This window comes from Rissa tridactyla, chromosome 19, assembly GCF_028500815.1.
Source record: "Rissa tridactyla isolate bRisTri1 chromosome 19, bRisTri1.patW.cur.20221130, whole genome shotgun sequence".
NCBI classification, from domain to species: Eukaryota; Metazoa; Chordata; class Aves; order Charadriiformes; family Laridae; genus Rissa; species Rissa tridactyla.
The window spans coordinates 2,946,513-2,963,541 of NC_071484.1; the positions used below are offsets into that span (position 1 = coordinate 2,946,513).

General features: G+C 57.8%; 2 protein-coding genes across 2 annotated transcripts in view; one reads left to right on the forward strand and one right to left on the reverse strand.

Annotated features, from left to right (window-relative positions):
• Nucleotides 1-13,104, forward strand: part of MYO1D (myosin ID) — a 170,958-nt gene extending 157,854 nt beyond the window's left edge. Inside the window, exon 22 of the mRNA XM_054224145.1 lies at nucleotides 9,514-13,104. Within this exon, the coding sequence (XP_054080120.1) occupies nucleotides 9,514-9,670 (157 nt within the window). The 3' untranslated portion in view covers nucleotides 9,671-13,104. The remainder of the gene's footprint in view (nucleotides 1-9,513) is intronic.
• Nucleotides 13,105-14,558: 1,454 nt separating this feature from the next.
• CDK5R1 (cyclin dependent kinase 5 regulatory subunit 1) lies at nucleotides 14,559-15,501 on the reverse strand. The gene has a single exon (XM_054224436.1). The coding sequence runs from the start codon at nucleotides 15,461-15,463 to the stop codon at nucleotides 14,570-14,572; it is 894 nt and encodes a 297-aa protein (XP_054080411.1). The 5' UTR covers nucleotides 15,464-15,501; the 3' UTR covers nucleotides 14,559-14,569.
• Nucleotides 15,502-17,029: the final 1,528 nt, after the last annotated feature.

Here is a 17,029-nt window from a genome sequence, read left to right on the forward strand (position 1 = left end):
GGGCGGGCAGGGAGGGGATAAATTAAGAGCCCAAGTGTGGTAACGAGGTGGGGGTATGATTTATAGCTGAGTTGAGGTGCCCAAAGTGCTTGTCCCCCACCCCAAAGCCCAGCACCTTCAACTTGGAGATGTGTTTAGGGCTGGGGGCGAGCGTTTGCCCTGGTGCAGCTGGAGGGTGAAGCCTCTGTTAATTTTTGATCCTTTTCTTGAATTTCATGGGATACGGGATAATTGCATTCACTTTTTGATTCGATCGAATTGCCCAGGGATGGAGGAAAGGGGCTGTGAGGGTATCGTCAAAGCGATGTCTCAAACCCACTTTTTTGGGGAGCTTTCCCACCGTAAAATAAGAGCTTGGCTGGGACCTGACCCCCATTAACCTGCTTTTTAGCTGCTTCGGTATTTTATTGAAATCCGGCTGTTAGCCCCCACCTTCCCCGCGAAGGCGAAGAGCCCCGGGGAGGGGAGGGGAGGGGAGGAGCAGCCCCTGCCCCGACCCCCCTACCCCAGGGATCCTCCTTCGCCCGGGGAGTGCGGGAACCGAACGGTTTGGCTGGAAGAGACGGAAATATTTCACAGCTCGCTGCCTCGCCGGCAAGCGCTCCCCGGCTCGCGAGGACGGATGCACAAATGCCCCAGTTACTAAATAAAATGAAGAACGAAGCGCAAGCTCGCCGGCGCTGCTCCGGGGCCGCCTGACCTTGGGTTCAAGCCGGAATAAATGTGTTTTAAGAATGAGCCAGCCAAGCGTTTGAACGGGCGAGGCTGACGCCTCAGCTGGAGGGGAAGGAATATACCTGGATCTACCGCGGACGCGTCATGGAAAAAGCACATCAGGGTGGTGGCAGCTGCCGTCTCCTCGGGAAAGTGGCTTTTATGGTTCAGGCGTGAATAAATGGAAGCGTCAGGACGCCAGCGGACCCCAGTGTTAATGGTTGACTTTGCTTTCGCCTTGCTGTATGTGATATTGGACACGTGTAAGGCTTTTCACTGGGGATATATGGATATTAACGAGTCTTGTTTCTCATTAAAAGGGCAAAAATAGAGCTGCTGACGCAGCCCGCTAGCGCGGTGGTGTAACACGTGGTGCTGCGCGGCTCCCAAAAGCGAAGGCGAGCGGCTCTGTGGTTTGCGCTGGTAAATAGATGTCGGCAGAGAAAAAATGACGCGTGGGCAAGTCGGAGCCAGGAAAGATTGAAAGCCACTTTTTGAGTGGTTGAGTTTTCCGTGGAACGACGTGGGTTTGCAGCTTGTAGCCCGGTCCTTCTCTGGCAGATTGAAAAATTGCTTTTGAAGAACCGTCTCTTCCAGCTTCTGCGGTGATTTGCCTGAGCGTAGGCCACAAGGTACGACACGGTGTCAGAAATAAGCTGCAAACATTTGCTGGTTTTGAAGGCCAAAGAAGAATTCACGCTACCAAGTGTCACTTGACTGCAGATAATTTTGAAAAACCACACAGTGAGAACGGACCTGCCAGAGCCACGTTTAACTCAGCTGAACTTTCTTGGCATTAAAACGCCTGGAGGACTTGTCCTGACCTTCCACTATGGAAATTTGCCTTTTGATCCTGACTTGAGCTCTCCTTTCTTCGTGCCTGACTTCTTTGTGGTCTCTCTTCTCCATGGCTTTGATCCCTCTTAGTGTCTGATCTCTGCCGAGACCACCTGATAGAGAAGCGCTCCGCAACGCAAACAACCCCACGTCTCTGAAGAGCAAGTAAGGGTTGGAGAAAACATCCTGTTTGTCTCGGGCTTTCGCCGTGCGAGACCTCAGAGAGGGTTTCACAAGGCGGATTTTGAAAACCCGGTGTGGTTTAGGGTGTTATCGCGGCCCTTTGGTGCACGTGTGAGTAAACGCAGCGGATGCTGAATGAGCGACACGCTGCCTCCCGCCCCCGTTCGTCCCCGCTGAGCCGGCTGCTCCTGAGTTATGAGCGGAGAGGAATGATCTGCACCCGAAAATGGGTCCGGGTTAATCTCTTCACCCCGAGCTTCTCGGTGTTGGTAACCAGACCCGTGGGATGAAGAGCGCTGCCAGCTGCAGCTCCCGGGCTGCACTAAAAAGGGGCCGCTGATGGAGGGGGATCTCCTCTGGCGCCGCTAATACAGTCCAGCAGCTGCCGCGAGGAGGCAAAGAGGACATTAAATTATTTTCTCGGGTACACAGGGTAGTAAATCATCGCAGCAGCTACGCGAGCCAGGGCGTTTTAATAAGAGCTGGATGGGAAAAGGTGTTTTCTCCTTCCGACAGCAGAGCAAAGAAGGATGGAGTGTGCCAAGGAGTCACCGGCGTGATGCTGTCAAAAATCACCCGAGTCTTACTTAGGGAAATTTATGCTCCAAGCGCGTAAATCTCTTCTGGAAGCGGGAGCCGGCGCTTTGAAGCCGTGCACACTTCAGATGTTACTGCCCCCCCGAGAGGCAGCGGGAGAGCAGGGAAGACGAAGCGTGCCGGAGCTCGGAGTGCTTGCAGGGGACGGCTCTCCCTGGGATGAAATATCCGCCCAGGATGATCGGCGTATGGTGCCCTTCGTGCCATGGCTCCCCAGGGACGGCGCTTCCCCGGCTCCCCAAGTGCTTCCGTTCGAGCACAGGAGCGAGAGGGTACAGCCGGGGTGGTGGAAAACGCACACGAGGTTTCGCGCTTGTACACGTTGAGAACCTGGACGGTCCTGTTTTCATCTCACGGTTGAGCTATTGTGGGGTTAGTTTTCACGCTGAGAACCGTAACTTTTCCTTCGAGCCCAGCTGTCCCCGGTATCATTGTCCTGCAAGTGGCAGAGAACCGGGAGTGGTCGGAGGAGATAGATCTCCCCCAGCCCTTCCCTGCCAGATCCGCAGGCCGGCACGGCCCTCAGCCCCTCATGCAGAAATCACTTATCTTTTCCAAAAATGACACCTGTTGTAACTCAGATACGTCAATGTTTATCACCTATGGTATAGCCCGTGTCATTTTAGACCCTGCTCGGTTTTTGTCACCTCTGTCCCCCCTCCCACCCCCCAGTAGCAGTGAGCGCCACAGCCTGGAGTGAGCCACAGTGGGGAGGTCACCCGGGGCCTGGGAAGCCATTCTCGCCCGCCCTGAAATTCCCAATATTGTTGTTCGTCTCTCTGGCAGTTGTTAGGAAGCACAACCTTGAAAGCTGCCTTTTTTTTTCTTTCAGACCTCTCTAGTTTCTCTCTCCGCTCCTTTCCCTCATGTAGAACATAGCTACCGCTTTTCTGGTTTCTTTTTTATAGCCTCCCTTCATCCGCCAGCCTTTTTGTTTTGTTTTTTTTTGTTTTTCTTTTTCATCGCTGAGCCCCTGGAAGCCTGCAGCTGGACCACGCCGCTGCCTTACAGGAGGTGTTAGGATTCCTCAGTGTTCTCCAGCCTGCTCCTCACGCTTCCCAACAGCTTGTTTGCAGCTGCGCTCTCCCTCGAAGCCTTAACCGAGTGGGCCACGGTGATACCTGCCTTTCCGCAAGAGCCCTTGATCTAAACTTTAGAACGATTTGATCGTTTAAAAAAAAATGCTCCCCGGAATACAACCCATTTGGTGTATTACCGCCGAGCCCTCGTTTCACGCTGCGTTACGTGCTTGGCCTCGTCTTAAAGCCCTCTGGTTTGTTGTCATGAAAAATCAGGGTTTGCCATCTTCTACCCAAATTTTCCTTCCTAAAAAGAACTAATTTCTGGCTCGGCGCTGCCGCTGGCTTTGTCCGTAGGCAGCAGCACCTCATTTACAGAGCCTCCCGCTCCCTCCCAGTCCCGGGAGCGATGGGGCTGCGTCTCGGAGCATCCCCGGACCGTGGCCGGGTACCGCCGTCCCTGGGCACGGCGTGAGCCCGGCTCCCTGCAGCCCGTCGTGCCTCTCGACGGAGCTCACAGCCACAAACGAAGAACGTCTCACTAACGAGGGCTTTGCTGTATTTTCACGCCTATTACAGCTCCTCGCGAGACATCCCAGGTCCTCTGCGTTTGCTCTTCAGCATCTCGTGGGTCTGACATGTACTTACCGATGCATTTATTTAACTTTCTAGTCTTAACCGCTGCCTTCGCAGAAACTCCCTCTGATCTTCCTCCCCTCTTTCTCTTCGCCGTTTTGCTTCCCACCGCTTACTGGCGCCGGAGCTGCTTTTGTATTATCGGCAGCACTGACAGATGTCTGGGGCCGTTTATGCGCTACTTGGCTTGTGTTTTCCCCGAGGTCCTCGACTAAATGCTCAGTCAAAACTCTAATATTTCATGGGCCACCAGTCTGCTTCCACCTGGAGCCATCTCCTCTCTGCTGGTTTCCCTTTTGCCAGCCTTTACCCAGGTGTCCGATGGGCTCGGGCTGTACCTCTAAGGATGCTCTCGCTCTGGGATGCGGGTCTCCCGTCACGCAGCCGCTGTTGCTGCCGATGCCCGTGGTCCTTCGCCTGCTCGCACCCCGAGCCGTCCCCTCGACTATTTGCCATTAACTCCTCTAAGGAGCGCGAGTCCCTGGACGGGCGCAGTGAGCCGAGGGAGGCGGTTTGCCACGCTCGGCTGGAGCAGGGGTCCGTCTGACCCCGAGCATCCATCTGAGCAGGAGGTGGAGGAAAGAGGAGAAGTCACCCAGTCCTGCAGAGCTCCCTGAGCCACGAAACCCACAGAGCAAAGAGAAACCCCGGCCCACGCGACCACCTGAGGTCGGCGGCCATGGCTTGTACTGCCAGGACGTCGGGAGAGGCTGTTTCCACCCCAAACCATTGTTTGCGGTTCTATAAAAAGATCTGTGTTTTCAGGAAACACCAAAAACCTCTTGGTGTTTATTGTGCACAGAAATAATTGTCGTGGGGTTTATTCTATACAGAGATTATCATGTGGTTTATTATATGCGGGGATTATCATGTGGTTTATTATATGCGGGGATTATCATGTAGTTTATTATATACAGAGGTTACCATGTGGTTTATTATATAGAGAAATTGTCATGCGGTTTATTATATAGAGAAATTATCATGTGGTTTATTATATACAGAAATTACGATGTGGTTCCCGGGCAGTTCTAGAGCAGCGCTGGGGTCGATCCTGACTTCCCCACGAAAGCTCTTTGATTTTGCCGTCCCTTTCGCGAGCGGTTGCACGCCTGGCTGCCGGCGGCTGGCCTTTTCTTCTTGCGTCTCGCTGTCTCTTCTAATGGAACCATCGTTACAAACAAGTCATTTCATTTCCCAGAAGGTGCCCGGCAGCAGCACCCGTCGTTTTGTCCTCATTGAGTTCCGTGGGTGTGCGGGTTACGTCGGGGCTGGGTGAAGAGCCGTCGGACGGGGCTGGTCCCGGTGGGGCAGAGCTGGGCTGGGCACCCACAGAGCCACCAGCACCGAGACCTTGTAGACGGTCTCCTAAACGCCGGTCTGTACGAGACAGACGGCAGAAGCGTCTCGGAAGCCTGTTAAGGGTTTACTAAAATAGAGGCTGATGTCTGGAACAATCTCTCCCACGCAGCCTGTAGCAAGGGTCAATCCGGCGCCAGCTCCGGGGGCTCTCGGTTGTCCTGGATCTGCCGGGCTCTCTCGCCTCCGCCGGCTGCCGGGATGCGGCAAGAACGAGGGGGATGAACGCAAAGGGACAAGGGCGAGGGGGGGCTTCTCCAGGCAGCAAAAACTTCCCAACTGTCTTTTGAGGACGTAACGTGCAGCCCTTGCCTGTTGAGCGGAGGGGGGCGCTTGGACGTTGCGCTCGATAAGAAACGGGGTCTGGACCAACGCAGGACCCTTGAATCGAGTAGATCCCCAGGGCGAAAGAAGAGACGGGCATTTGGGCTGCCGTGGCGGGGTGCTCAGCTGCGGTTAAAAGACAGATCTTGAAAGCCAGAGAATTTGGGTTTAGCTCTTTAATTCTGACGTGGTTTTCGGTGTCACTTAGCTCTCTGCACGGCGGCTGTGTCTTGAGACGCAGAATCATCATAAATACATTCAGTTCTGCCCTTAAGTCTTCAAATGGCAAGATCTTCCACCTCTAATATGAAACCCAGTTGGTCCTTTAAATTGGCAGAAGGCCAGAAGATTATTCAGAAGTAATTAGTAAATTCATAAATGGTCCTTAAACAGCAGCAACCATTGAAATACTCAAGGAATAAAGCACGGATGGTGAAGAGATGTGTGTTTCCAAGCTTGAAATTTAATAGAGCAAACTTTCTTCCACCTGAATTTCGCCTTGATGACCTTTCCTCACTGAATCGTCTTAGCGAGATGGAGGTGGAAGAGCAAAGTACCGTGTTGGGACAGGATTATGCAGTAAAATCTCAGTTTTTAGCCCAAGTTTGAGTGGAAGCGGGACTTGTCTCTGCCTTTGCTGCCATCGGTGTCTTGCTCGAGGTCTTGCAGAGCACCAATGAGCTCCAAAGGGTGTTTTCGCCATGCGTTGCCCTTGTCTATGACAGACTTTGTGGGACTTCTAGGATTGCGCTGGACTGTCTCCATCCCCAATGCTTCCCTTGGGATCTAAATTCTGCAGGAACTTGGGGAAGCCTCTCCCCAGCTGTGCTGCTTGGTAAAATCTCGTTGTAGCAGTGTGATTTGGAAGGTCTTTTAGTCCGGTTTATTGGCTGAGGCAGGCAGATGTTTTCTCCCTTTCGGTCAATAAATAAACCATCTTCCTCCCGGGCAGCCAGCTGCTGCCGTCTCCCCTTCTTGTGGCTGCATCAACAGGAGCGATGCTGGTGTGACTGATGGACTGGAAACCAAACCGACATCTCCTCCAGCCTCTGCCTTGTTGGCCATTGACCAAGCACAGGAGGAGCGTCCAAGAAAATCAAGGTCGCAGCACATCGAGCTGTTTGTGGGGCTGGTGGCAGGGTCCAGTGTTGCGTTGCCTAGGGGGGAAGATCAAGGATGGGGTTTGCAATCCCTGTGTGGACTTGCCAAGGGGGTTGTTCTTTGGATGCCATTCAGGAGCCGTCCCGCTCCCCCAGCCAAAGGGTTTGAGGCCAAAACCTGTTCTCACGTGAAGAAAAGCAACATAGAGTCATGGAATGGTTTGGGTGGGAAGGGACCTTAAAGACCAGGTAGTTCCACCCCCCTGCCCTGGGCAGGGACACCTCCCACCAGCCCAGGTTGCTCCAAGCCCCGTCCAACCTGGCCTTGAACCCCTCCAGGGATGGGGCAGCCACAGCTTCTCTGGGCAACCTGGGCCAGGGGCTCACCGCCCTCAGAATGAAAAGTTTCTTCCTCACATCTCATCTAAATCTCCCTTCTTCCAGTTTAAAACCCTTCCCCCTCGTCCCATGGCTCCCCTCCCTGATCCAGAGTCCCTCCCCAGCTTTCCTGGAGCCCCTTTAGGGACTGGAAGGGGCTCCAAGGTCTCCCCGGAGCCTTCTCTTCCCCAGGCTGGACCCCCCCAGCTCTCTCAGCCTGTCCCCACAGCAGAGGGGCTCCAGCCCTCCCAGCATCTCCGGGGCCTCCTCTGGCCCCGCTCCAACAGCTCCGTGTCCTTCTGCTGTTGGTGCCCCAGAGCTGGAGGCAGCGCTGCAGGGGGGTCTCCCCCGAGGGGAGCAGAGGGGCAGAATCCCCCCACCTCGCCCCGCTGATTTCCGGGCACGGCTCCTGCGTGTGGTCAAAATCCAGGCTAATGACGTTCCTCTCCCCTGACCTGGGCTCTTTCGCGCTGCTCAAAAGGGCCACCCGAATTTGACAATTAACAGCGACAGCCCCTCCATCTTCTTACCGATAATTTGATGGGGGCTTGGGGGGGCGGGGTGGGGGGGGAGAAGGCAAGTCGTTAGCACTTGTCCTTGTTACAGACACTTGATGCTAAACCTGCTCTCCAGGCACATGATGGCAGGAATCTCCGAGAGGTTCCTCTGCGTACGCGGCTCCTTCTGCTAAGACACGGTAAAAATAGCAAACTAAGCAGGGATTTTCGCCTCAGCTCACTGAGGCGAGAGTAAATAAGTATTAAATACCTGGGACAACGTGAGGGCTTTGTGCGCCACTGCCCTGCCAGCCCCCCTCCCCCCAACCGCCCCCCCCCCACCCCCGCTCAGTTTTAGGGAAGCCGTCAACATCGCCATTATTTCGAAGCGGCGTAAAAATGCGGCTTTGTGGGATGTGATGTGCCACGAACGGTCTTAACGAAGGGCAAACGAAGCCTCCGAGGCGGGGAGGGCTGAGGCCGCGTCAGCGACAGTGCCGTAGCCACTGAAGCAAGGCGAGAGCTCGGCTCTGGAAGCTCCACGCAGCAGGACAGAAACCCAGCGCGTCCTCCGCGGGGTCTTTAGAGCGTCGAGGGAGGCGGTGGAGTCGATGCCACTCAGCCTTTAAACCACTTGGTGCGATAGTAAGAAATTCCGGCCATTCAGGAATTTCAAGTGTGGGCGAGGTCGCAGGAGGGATTTCCCAAAGGCCAAGTCATAGAGTCGTAGAATCGTCGAGGTTGGGAGGGACCTTTCAGATCATGGAGTCGCACCATCAACCCAACACTGCCCAACCCACCACTACCCCATGTCCCTCAGCACCGCGTCTGCCCGGCTTTTAGATACCTCCAGGGATGGCGACACCACCACTGCCCTGGGCAGCCTCTTCCAATGCTCGAAGAAATTTCTCCTAATATCCATCTAAAACCTCCCCTGGCGCAACCTGAGGCCGTTTCCCCTTGTCCCATCGCCTGTCCCTTGGGAGAAGAGACCGACCCCCCCCGGCTACACCCTCCTTTCAGGGAGTTGTAGAGAGGGGGATCGGGATGAGGGACCCAGGGACTCCTGGATGTCTCTTCCCCCCTCCCCGGGCTGGCGGTGGCTGCTGGGGACGGCTCTGCTGCGGGCGTTTCTCCTGCTCATTCTCTCTCCTGGCTCACGACGCCGGCTCTTTGCTGGTCCAAAGGGCTCGTGGCTGGAGCTCGTGCATCAGCGCGGCCACGTCTCATCCCCGGCCCACGGGAGCAGCCGGGCGTTCCTCTCCTTACGCTGCAAGGAAGGTTATTTGTGATACAAAATAGTGGCTTTTGTGGCCTTTAGCCAAGGGGGACATCCTCGACAGCCGGCGCTGACCCCGGAGCAGAGATGGGCAGCCACGTGGCCACGCTGTCCGCATGTCCCCCGCTGGCAGTGACCCGAACGGCCAAGGACAAACTAATTTGGGTGGCAAAACCTCCCGATTTCACTCAGGAGAATCATTTTTAGCACCAAAGCTGGGTTAAAGGGTTAAAAAGCTGGGGGATGGTTTGCAGTGCTGCCGGGGGGGTCATGGGGCGAGCGGGTGGCCGAGCTGCCGCAGACCCCAGCCCCGCCAGCCCCGTGGAGCGATTTTTCCCCCCGCCACGACATCCCCGTCCCCGGTGCCCAGCCCCACGCCACGGTCCCTGGGGACACCGCTCCCGGCGTGGGGGACCTTGGCGTGGGGTGGACCCAGCCCGAAAGCTGGCCCCCCCAACTGAGGTTTGCCTGAGCGCGCTGCGGGATGCGGCCTGACCCAAAACCACCTCTCCCTGCCCTGCGCCGAGGGCCGAGCCGCCGCGGCCCCCCCCGGCTCCTGCCTGACCCCGCTCTTCCCTTTTTTGCCTTCGCAGTGAGAAACGCGCTCTGCAAGTCAGCGTCACCAACCCGGTCCAGTGCAGCCTGCACGGGCGGAAATGCACCGTCTCCGTGGAAACCAAGATTAACCAATCCCAGCCGGATTTCACCAAGCATCGTTCCGGTTTCATCCTCTGCGTGCCGGGGAATTAGCATCCCGCTCCGCTCGGCGCAAGGAGCCCGGAGAGAGAGAGAGAGCGAGGGAGCGGAGGAAAGATGGACGGGGCTTCCATCGCCCTCCCCGTGCCTCGGACTTTCCGAGGGGGATTAATTTAGAGATGCTCAGCTGTGACTTTTGGTCATGCGCCTAAAAAGATCTCTAAAGCCAGAGGTTTAGCAAACCCAAATTCAGGAGAGGGTTTCACCACCGCATGCAACGAAGGCTTAAAATGGCCAATGGCCTGTCTCCATCGGACAACACGGGCCAGAATATCAGGAAAGTGCTTCTGAATTAGTCCAAAAAAAAAAAAGCATTTATAGGTACTTACACCCTTTCCTCCCTTCCCCACGTTGATTTCGGAAACCCTCTCCGCTGTTCCCTTCTCTGTTTCTTTTTTTCTGTGTCATTTTTTCGCAATATTACGCAGCCTCCGCCGGAGGAACCAAAGATCCCGGCTCAGGGACTCTGGGCCTGTGAGACCAAATCCCGCTGGACCCGCGGCCAGGTTTGGAAGTGGGGGGGGGCTGGCGTCCCGCTCCGGGAACACACTCCACAGGCTTCCAGCCCTGCCGGCACGCACCGAGTCGGGACGGTACGCGGAACCGCACCGCCGGACCTGCTGCTTCCCTGCCCGGAGGCCATGAACCCATCAAGGCACCTTGGCTGGAGACAGGGCCACCAGCAGGAAGGAGAGTGGGATTCACGTTCCAGAGGTTTTATTTTTTAATGCTGCATTGCTTTTGCCTTAATTCCCCTCGCCGGTGACCTAAAAATCCGGTGGGTTCCCATTGGGACCAAGTGGCCTTGTTGAATTGCGTTGGTGATCCGGGGGGGCGGCGTGTTAGTCCCAGCGCTGAGGCTCGGGGACGGGGCCCCGAAGGTCCCGCTGCAGGTGGGTGACTCTGGCAGGACACGGAGCGCGGGGCGGGGGGGGGCTGAGGCCATGGCTCCCCCACCTTGCACCGCTCGACACCGACCCCGGGCACGTCCGTCTGCACCAACCCGGCACCCAACATCCCGGCTGCTCCCTTGGAAGCGTTTTCCTGCGTCTTCCCGGCGGCGGGTGCTGGGTGTTGGGCTGTCGCGCGTCACCTTGGCTCGTCTGGCGGCGTCACCTTTCCCCGCTGCCCGGCGCCCGCCTGGGACAACCCCCACCTCGGTGTTTACGTTGGGGGTCGGACGTACCCGCAGGGGTTTCATTTCCACGGTGCCTCGGGCGGCTGCGGTGGGTTTGGAGCGGCGGCGGCCGCATGACGTTGGGATTACGTGTCCCGAGTCCTGGCACTGCTGGTCAGGTCAGGATTCCCAGCCCCTTGGATGCTGGCGGGGGGGGTCCACGGGTGACCCCCACCCTGGGAACCGCCTGTTCCCAGCCGGCAAACAGGGAGCGCATCTTTAATTGAGCATTTTAGGAACGGGAAAGCCTGGAAGAGGCTCTTCACCTAACGAGCTGTTGACGAAAGGCGTCCCAAAGCCATGGCACGGACACGGGGCGTGGGGATGGGGCACTGCAGCGTTGGTGCCCCACGGCCACCACCGAGACCCGCGGGGGGGTACCGCGCGTGGGGGGGGGCTCTGGCTCTGCACTGAAGTGGGACAAGCGGAATGCCCTGCTCTTTGCCGGGGAGGCCCCAGGCCGGAGCATCCCGTTGGTGTGGTCCCCAGCCCCCCACCAGCATCCCAGCGCCGCATCCCGGCCACCGGCGCTCACTCCCGGTGACGGTTCCGGGATGCACCGGCGGGTCTGCCCTGAGTCCTCGGGAAGAAGCTCTTCCAGGTGCTGCAAACACAAGTCCCCCACCACGGCCGGGGCCATCGGGAGCCCGGGGGGTGACGTCCCAGCCGGGTGACAGCTCCTGCCCCTCCGCGAGACACTCGGGACCCCTGAGGAGCTGCCATCGCCCCGTCCCCATCCCAGGGACCCCTGAGGAGCCGCCACCGCCCCGTCCCTGTCCCAGGGACCCCCGAGGAGCTGCCACCGCCCCGTCCCCATCCCAGGGACCCCCGAGGAGCTGCCACCGCCCTGTCCCCATCCCACCCCAGCCAGGAGCGGTGCCGGCGCCACGGGACACCCCAGCTCCGGTTCGATGCTCCCGGGGGAGCACCCGGAGGCGAATCCTCGGCCTTCGCTGTGCCTTTCTATTTGCACTTCTCGCTTTTTATATCTACCAGTCCCGCCGTGTCCCCCCCAGCCCCCAATAACACTAACCCGTAGGCAAGGTAGCGGCAGGAGATTTAATCAGCACTTTTATACATTATCCCTCCAACGAAATGGTTGTATTGAATCATGATGGACGGCAATAAATCGCAGGTTTAGGAAATTTCTAATGCTACGAGATGGCAATATTGTACGTGATGAAATGTGTCTTTATAAAATATATTATCTGTTCCTGCTCTGGTTTTATATATATATATATATAAATATATAAAATATATATTCCTGTTTTTTTCCCATAAATTAACTATTTCTAGATTGAATTTCGATTTTCAGCCTGGGGCGATAATGCAATGAACCTTTTTTTTTTTTTTTTTTAAATTGCTGATATTTTAATTTTTAATTGCCGATATGTAAAAGAGCAGAAAAAAAAAAAAAAAAAACAAACCAAAAAAACCCCCAACCCTGCTATAACGGACCTGGGGTTTTTTGTTTACATAATTCACTGTAATAAATAAAAAAATTAAAAAAAAAAAAAAAGAAAAGCCAATCTAGTTGCATCCCAGTATGGCGGTCCCGGTTTCCGAGCGGCGCGGTGGCTGGGGGGAGGCGATGGCAGGGACGGGGAGCGGAGTTTTGGCGTCCCGATAAATAACCCCGGGGTTTTTTTTTCTTTTTCCCACCTCTCGGGCGCTGGATGCTCCTCCTCGCCCCCGGCGAAGAGGGGGGGAAACGGGACCCACGATTAAACCCGCGCCCGCATTAAACCCCACGTTCGTCAAAGCGAATCCAATTTGGCATCGCCGCCCCCGGCGCGTCGCAGGTGCCGAGGTGGGGGGGGGGGAGGGGGGGGAACCACGCAGAAAAGACTCCGCCACGACCCGCTGCCGTGTAATGGATGGTCAGTGCATTTTTATTTAATCAGCACAGTACAAAAATAAATAAAAATAAGGGGAGGGGATTAAATTACAGGCACACTGAGCCCCATGACACAGTCGGTCAGGTTATAAACCACACATACTTACAAACACACTATACACACACATACAAAATGAGACAAATATAAATTAATAAGTAACAATACCCACCAATTTTGGTCAACAAAGATCTACAGAAGAGATTGCACTAAAAAAAAAAAAAAAAAAAAACCAAACGTACGTACACATGTATCATTAGCAGGGTCCCAATGTACAGCGATGAAGAGCTTCAAGTGAAAAATTAAAAAATAAAATAAAATAAAATAAAATAAAATAAAATAAAATAAAAAGAAATGGCACGTTATTTCTCCCTCTCGTCGGCAAGTTTAACGCCCGATGGCCCGGAACTAAACTAGAACTGTGCACACGGAGAAAAAAAACAATCAAAAAATAAAAACCCAAAACCTGAGCAGTCCCCAGGCCTGATAAGGGAAAACCAGCTCAAGACTGCGGTACCGGGGTGGTGTCGGGTCTTTGTGCATGGGTGTCATTTTTTTTTTTTTTTTTTTTTTTTACAGCCATCTCTCGTTAAGGTTTTTTTCTTTTGATTATTATTTTTTTTAATGTGTTTTTTCTCCTTTTTTTGTTTTTTTTTGAAAGACACAAAAATGCTCCTGTTTGCATGCGCAATACCACTGTAAAAGCAACAATGAAAGAATAAAGAAAGGATTTTTTTTTCTTTTTCTTGTGGTTTTTTTTTTTTTTTTTCTTCTCCCCCCCCATAGGTTAGTAAGTTTGTTTTTCGTGGTGGTTTTTTTTTTTTCCTTTTTTGTTTTTGTTTTTTTTTTTGTTTGTTTTGTTTCTTTTTTGTTCTAAAAGTATTCATATAGCAGCATGTAGATTCTTTCCTTTGCTTTGCACACTCAAGTAGATCCTTTACACAACACTCATGGTCAGTGCACGATGGGAACAAGACATTTCACAGGGATGTCATGATACAGTAGCGGTTGTTTCCCTCAACCCCGACCCGCTCGGGAAATAATTCCAGTCTCTTCCAAGAAAAATAAATAAAGGGACGGGATGAAGCGGGGGGGGGGGGGGGGGGGGGGGTGTTTCGGGGTCGGGGGTCCCCGGGCCGAGCCGCGTCTCTGTCCCGTTACCGGCTGCTCCGCCGCCGGTGAGTCACGCTCGGGCCCCTTCAGCCGCCTCCGGTGAAGCCTTTAGCGCATTTTTTTTTCTTTTCCTTTTTTGTGTGGTTTTTTTCCTCCTTACGCCCCCCCCCACACTCCGCGCCCCCCTCCCCCCTCCCCCCCCAAAACCTGCTCTTTGTCCCGGTGATGCGGTGAGCGGCCCCCGCGGAGCCCCGCTCCGCTCCCCCCGCCGCGGGGCCCTGGGGGGGGATGCTGGGGGTGGGGGAAGGTGTCGGTTTGGGGGGGGTTCCCCCCCTTCCCCCCGATCCGCCGAAATCCACCCGGTGGCGGAGCCGCAGCGTCCCCGGGGCCGCAGGGCAGGGAGGGGGCGACGGCTGGAAACACGGTGGGGGGGGGAACCGGGGGGGTCTGCGCTCCGGTTCGGCGGCAGACGACCCCCCCCCCGCCCCCGCCCCCGCATCCTCCTCCCCGTGCCCCCCCACTTTCCTCCCTTCTCCCAGGGCTCCCGCTTATTCCCCGCCTGGAAAAATCCCCCGGGAAGCGGCTCCGAGCCGGACCGGGGCGAGCGATGCGTGTCCGGGCGGGCCCGGGGGGGGGACCGGGAGCGTCCCCCGGTGCCCGGCGGAGGCCGGGGAGGGGGGGGGCGGGGCGGGGGGGGTGGGGGGGCGCTCACCGGTCGAGGCCGATGAGCAGCCGCCCCTTCTCCTCGGCGCCGCTTTCCTTCTTGAGGTCGGCGAAGACCTGGGTGAAGTAGTGCGGGTCGGCGTTGACCTGCAGCATCTTGGGGCTCATGAGGTCGATGATGGAGAGGCAGCGGTCCCAGAAGGCCTCCTTACAGCTCTCCACCAGGAAGGGCTTGAGCGGGTAGGAGATCTCGTTGCCCATGTAGGAGTAGGAGAGGTACAGGCAGGTGAGCAGCACTGCCTGCAGTTCGTGGTCGCTGGCCACCTCGGCCGAGATGACATCCCGGCACAGCATGTAGAGGAAGACCACGTTGGCCGGCGTGATGAAGCCCTGGTCCTGCCAGCCCTGCAGCAGCAGCGAGCGGTCCACGGAGCGCAGCCAGAGGACGGGGTCGGTGGGCGAGAGATGCTTCAGCCGGTAGCAGCGGCGGCAGAGGAACTCGCCCAGGCAGCGCAGCAGCTCGCTGGTGGACGCCTGGACCACCACTCGCCGCGGGGTCGCGGCGGCGGCGGCGGGCGCGGCCGGCGGAGCCTTCTGGGCCGAGGCGAGGGCGGCGGCGGCGGCGGCGGGGGGCGGCGGGGGGGCGAAGGTGGCGAGGTTGGCGCAGGAGAGGGACTTCTTCAGGTTCTCGTTGTTGAGGTGGGTGACGTTGCTCTGGTAGCCGCCGTTGGGCTGCACCTTCTTGGAGCTCTTCTTCTTGGCGGAGACGGCGGCGATGCGCTTCCAGGGCAGCACCGAGATCAGCGAATGCCGCTTCAGGCCCTTCTCCTTGGCGTTCTTGCTGTTCTGCACCGCCGTGTAGTGCCCCACCGTGGCCGCCCCCTCCTCGAACAGCGGGGCCTTCCGGTAGCTCGGCGACAGCGACAGCACCGTGCCCATGGCGCCGGCCGCCCGGCGGGCCCCGCCGCCCGCCCCGGCCCCGGCGCGGCCCCGCGCTCGCTGCCCGCTCCGCCGCCGCCGCCGCCGCTCCGCGCCGCGCCTGGCCCCGCCCCGCCGCCGCGCGCGCTCCCGGCGGCGCAGTGCGCGCCCCCGCCGCCCCGCCCCGCGCCGCCACGTGCGCCCGCCGCGCCGGCGGGAAAGGGGCGGGGGGGACACGCCCCCCCCCCGCGCCGCCTTTGAACCGCGCCGGACGCGCCCCTCGCCCGCCCAGACCACGCCCCTTAACCGAATGTGCCCCGCCCACCGCAGCCAAGGCCACGCCCCACACCCGCCGAGGCCACGCCCACCGCAGCACAGACCACGCCTCTTGCCCGCCCAGGCCACGCCCACAGGCGACAAGCCACGCCTCCCCGCGCTCCCTACGCTGCGGAGGCCCCGCCCCCCCGCCGCCAAGCCCCGCCCCCCGCCGTGCCCGTCCCCGGCTCAGCGCCCCGCGCCCCCGGCGGGGGAATAAAATTAAGAAAACCGAATTAAAATATAAAAAAAATACCACCCAAAAATTAAAACTTAAAGGCCTCCGACGCCCGACGCCCGGCCCCTGGACCGGCCCCGTGGGTGACACCCCGCTCCAGCCCCGCTCCCCCCCCCGCTGCGGGTGCCCGACCCAGCGCGGGGCCCCGAAGGCGCCGGGGTTTTACACAGTTTTAAAGGTTTTTCAGGAAAACGCCGCCAGGCCGCAGGGGAGGGCGAGGGGCAGCGCCCACAGCACCCACGGCCGGTGGGTGCCAGGGCCCGGCGGGTCCCGGGGGAAGTCCCCCGCCCAGCTCGGTGCCCCCCGGGCCGGGACTCGGGGCGCCCCGTTCCCGCAGGACGCGGGGAGCGGCTCCGGGCCGGGGCCGCCGGGGCCCGTCGCGCTTTGCAGAACCTGCAGCGACACTCAGAGGCCGCTCCGTCGCTGCCCGGCTCCGGCGCCGCCGCGGCCACCGGAGCGGTCCCCGGGGCCACCTCCTCCCCCGGGGGGGCTGGTGGCCAGAGAGCAGGGACAGAGCTCATCCCCGCACTGCACTAATCAGGGCTTGGCTAATGACTTAAACAGAGCTCATCTGTACTCTCAAAAGCCACCGCTGCCACAGACGCCCTTCACGCGACACGGAAGTCTTCAAAAACCTCCAAAATGTCCCATTTCATTCAGACACAACTACACCCTCCCAGCACCCAGGGGACAGGGCTGTCCCCAAAACCGCCGTCCCCAGGCGGTGCCACTCGGACACTTTTGCCGGCCTGGGACGTGCCCGCCCCCGCCCGCGGGGTTTAAAGCATGTGAAAGGTAAAGAAAAAAAATCTCACTTTGGGTCAAAGCTGCTGCTTCGCACAGGGCTGGTGCCGTGTCGGGTCCTCACGGCCAGGCAGGTCGGGGCTGCCGACACGCGGAGGCACCAGGGAGAAAGTTTCTGATCCGTCTTTTTTCCCCGTCCCACGCTAAGGCAGCAGTTTTCTCAGCACCACGAGCTCCATGAGGTGCGATGGGCCGTGAAGCTGATGCTCGGCCGTTCGGAAGACGGAGCA

Excerpts from the sequence above, each read along its gene's own strand:
- CDK5R1 (XM_054224436.1), bottom strand. The coding sequence starts at position 15,463 with ATGGGCACGGTGCTGTCGCTGTCGCCGAGCTACCGGAAGGCCCCGCTG.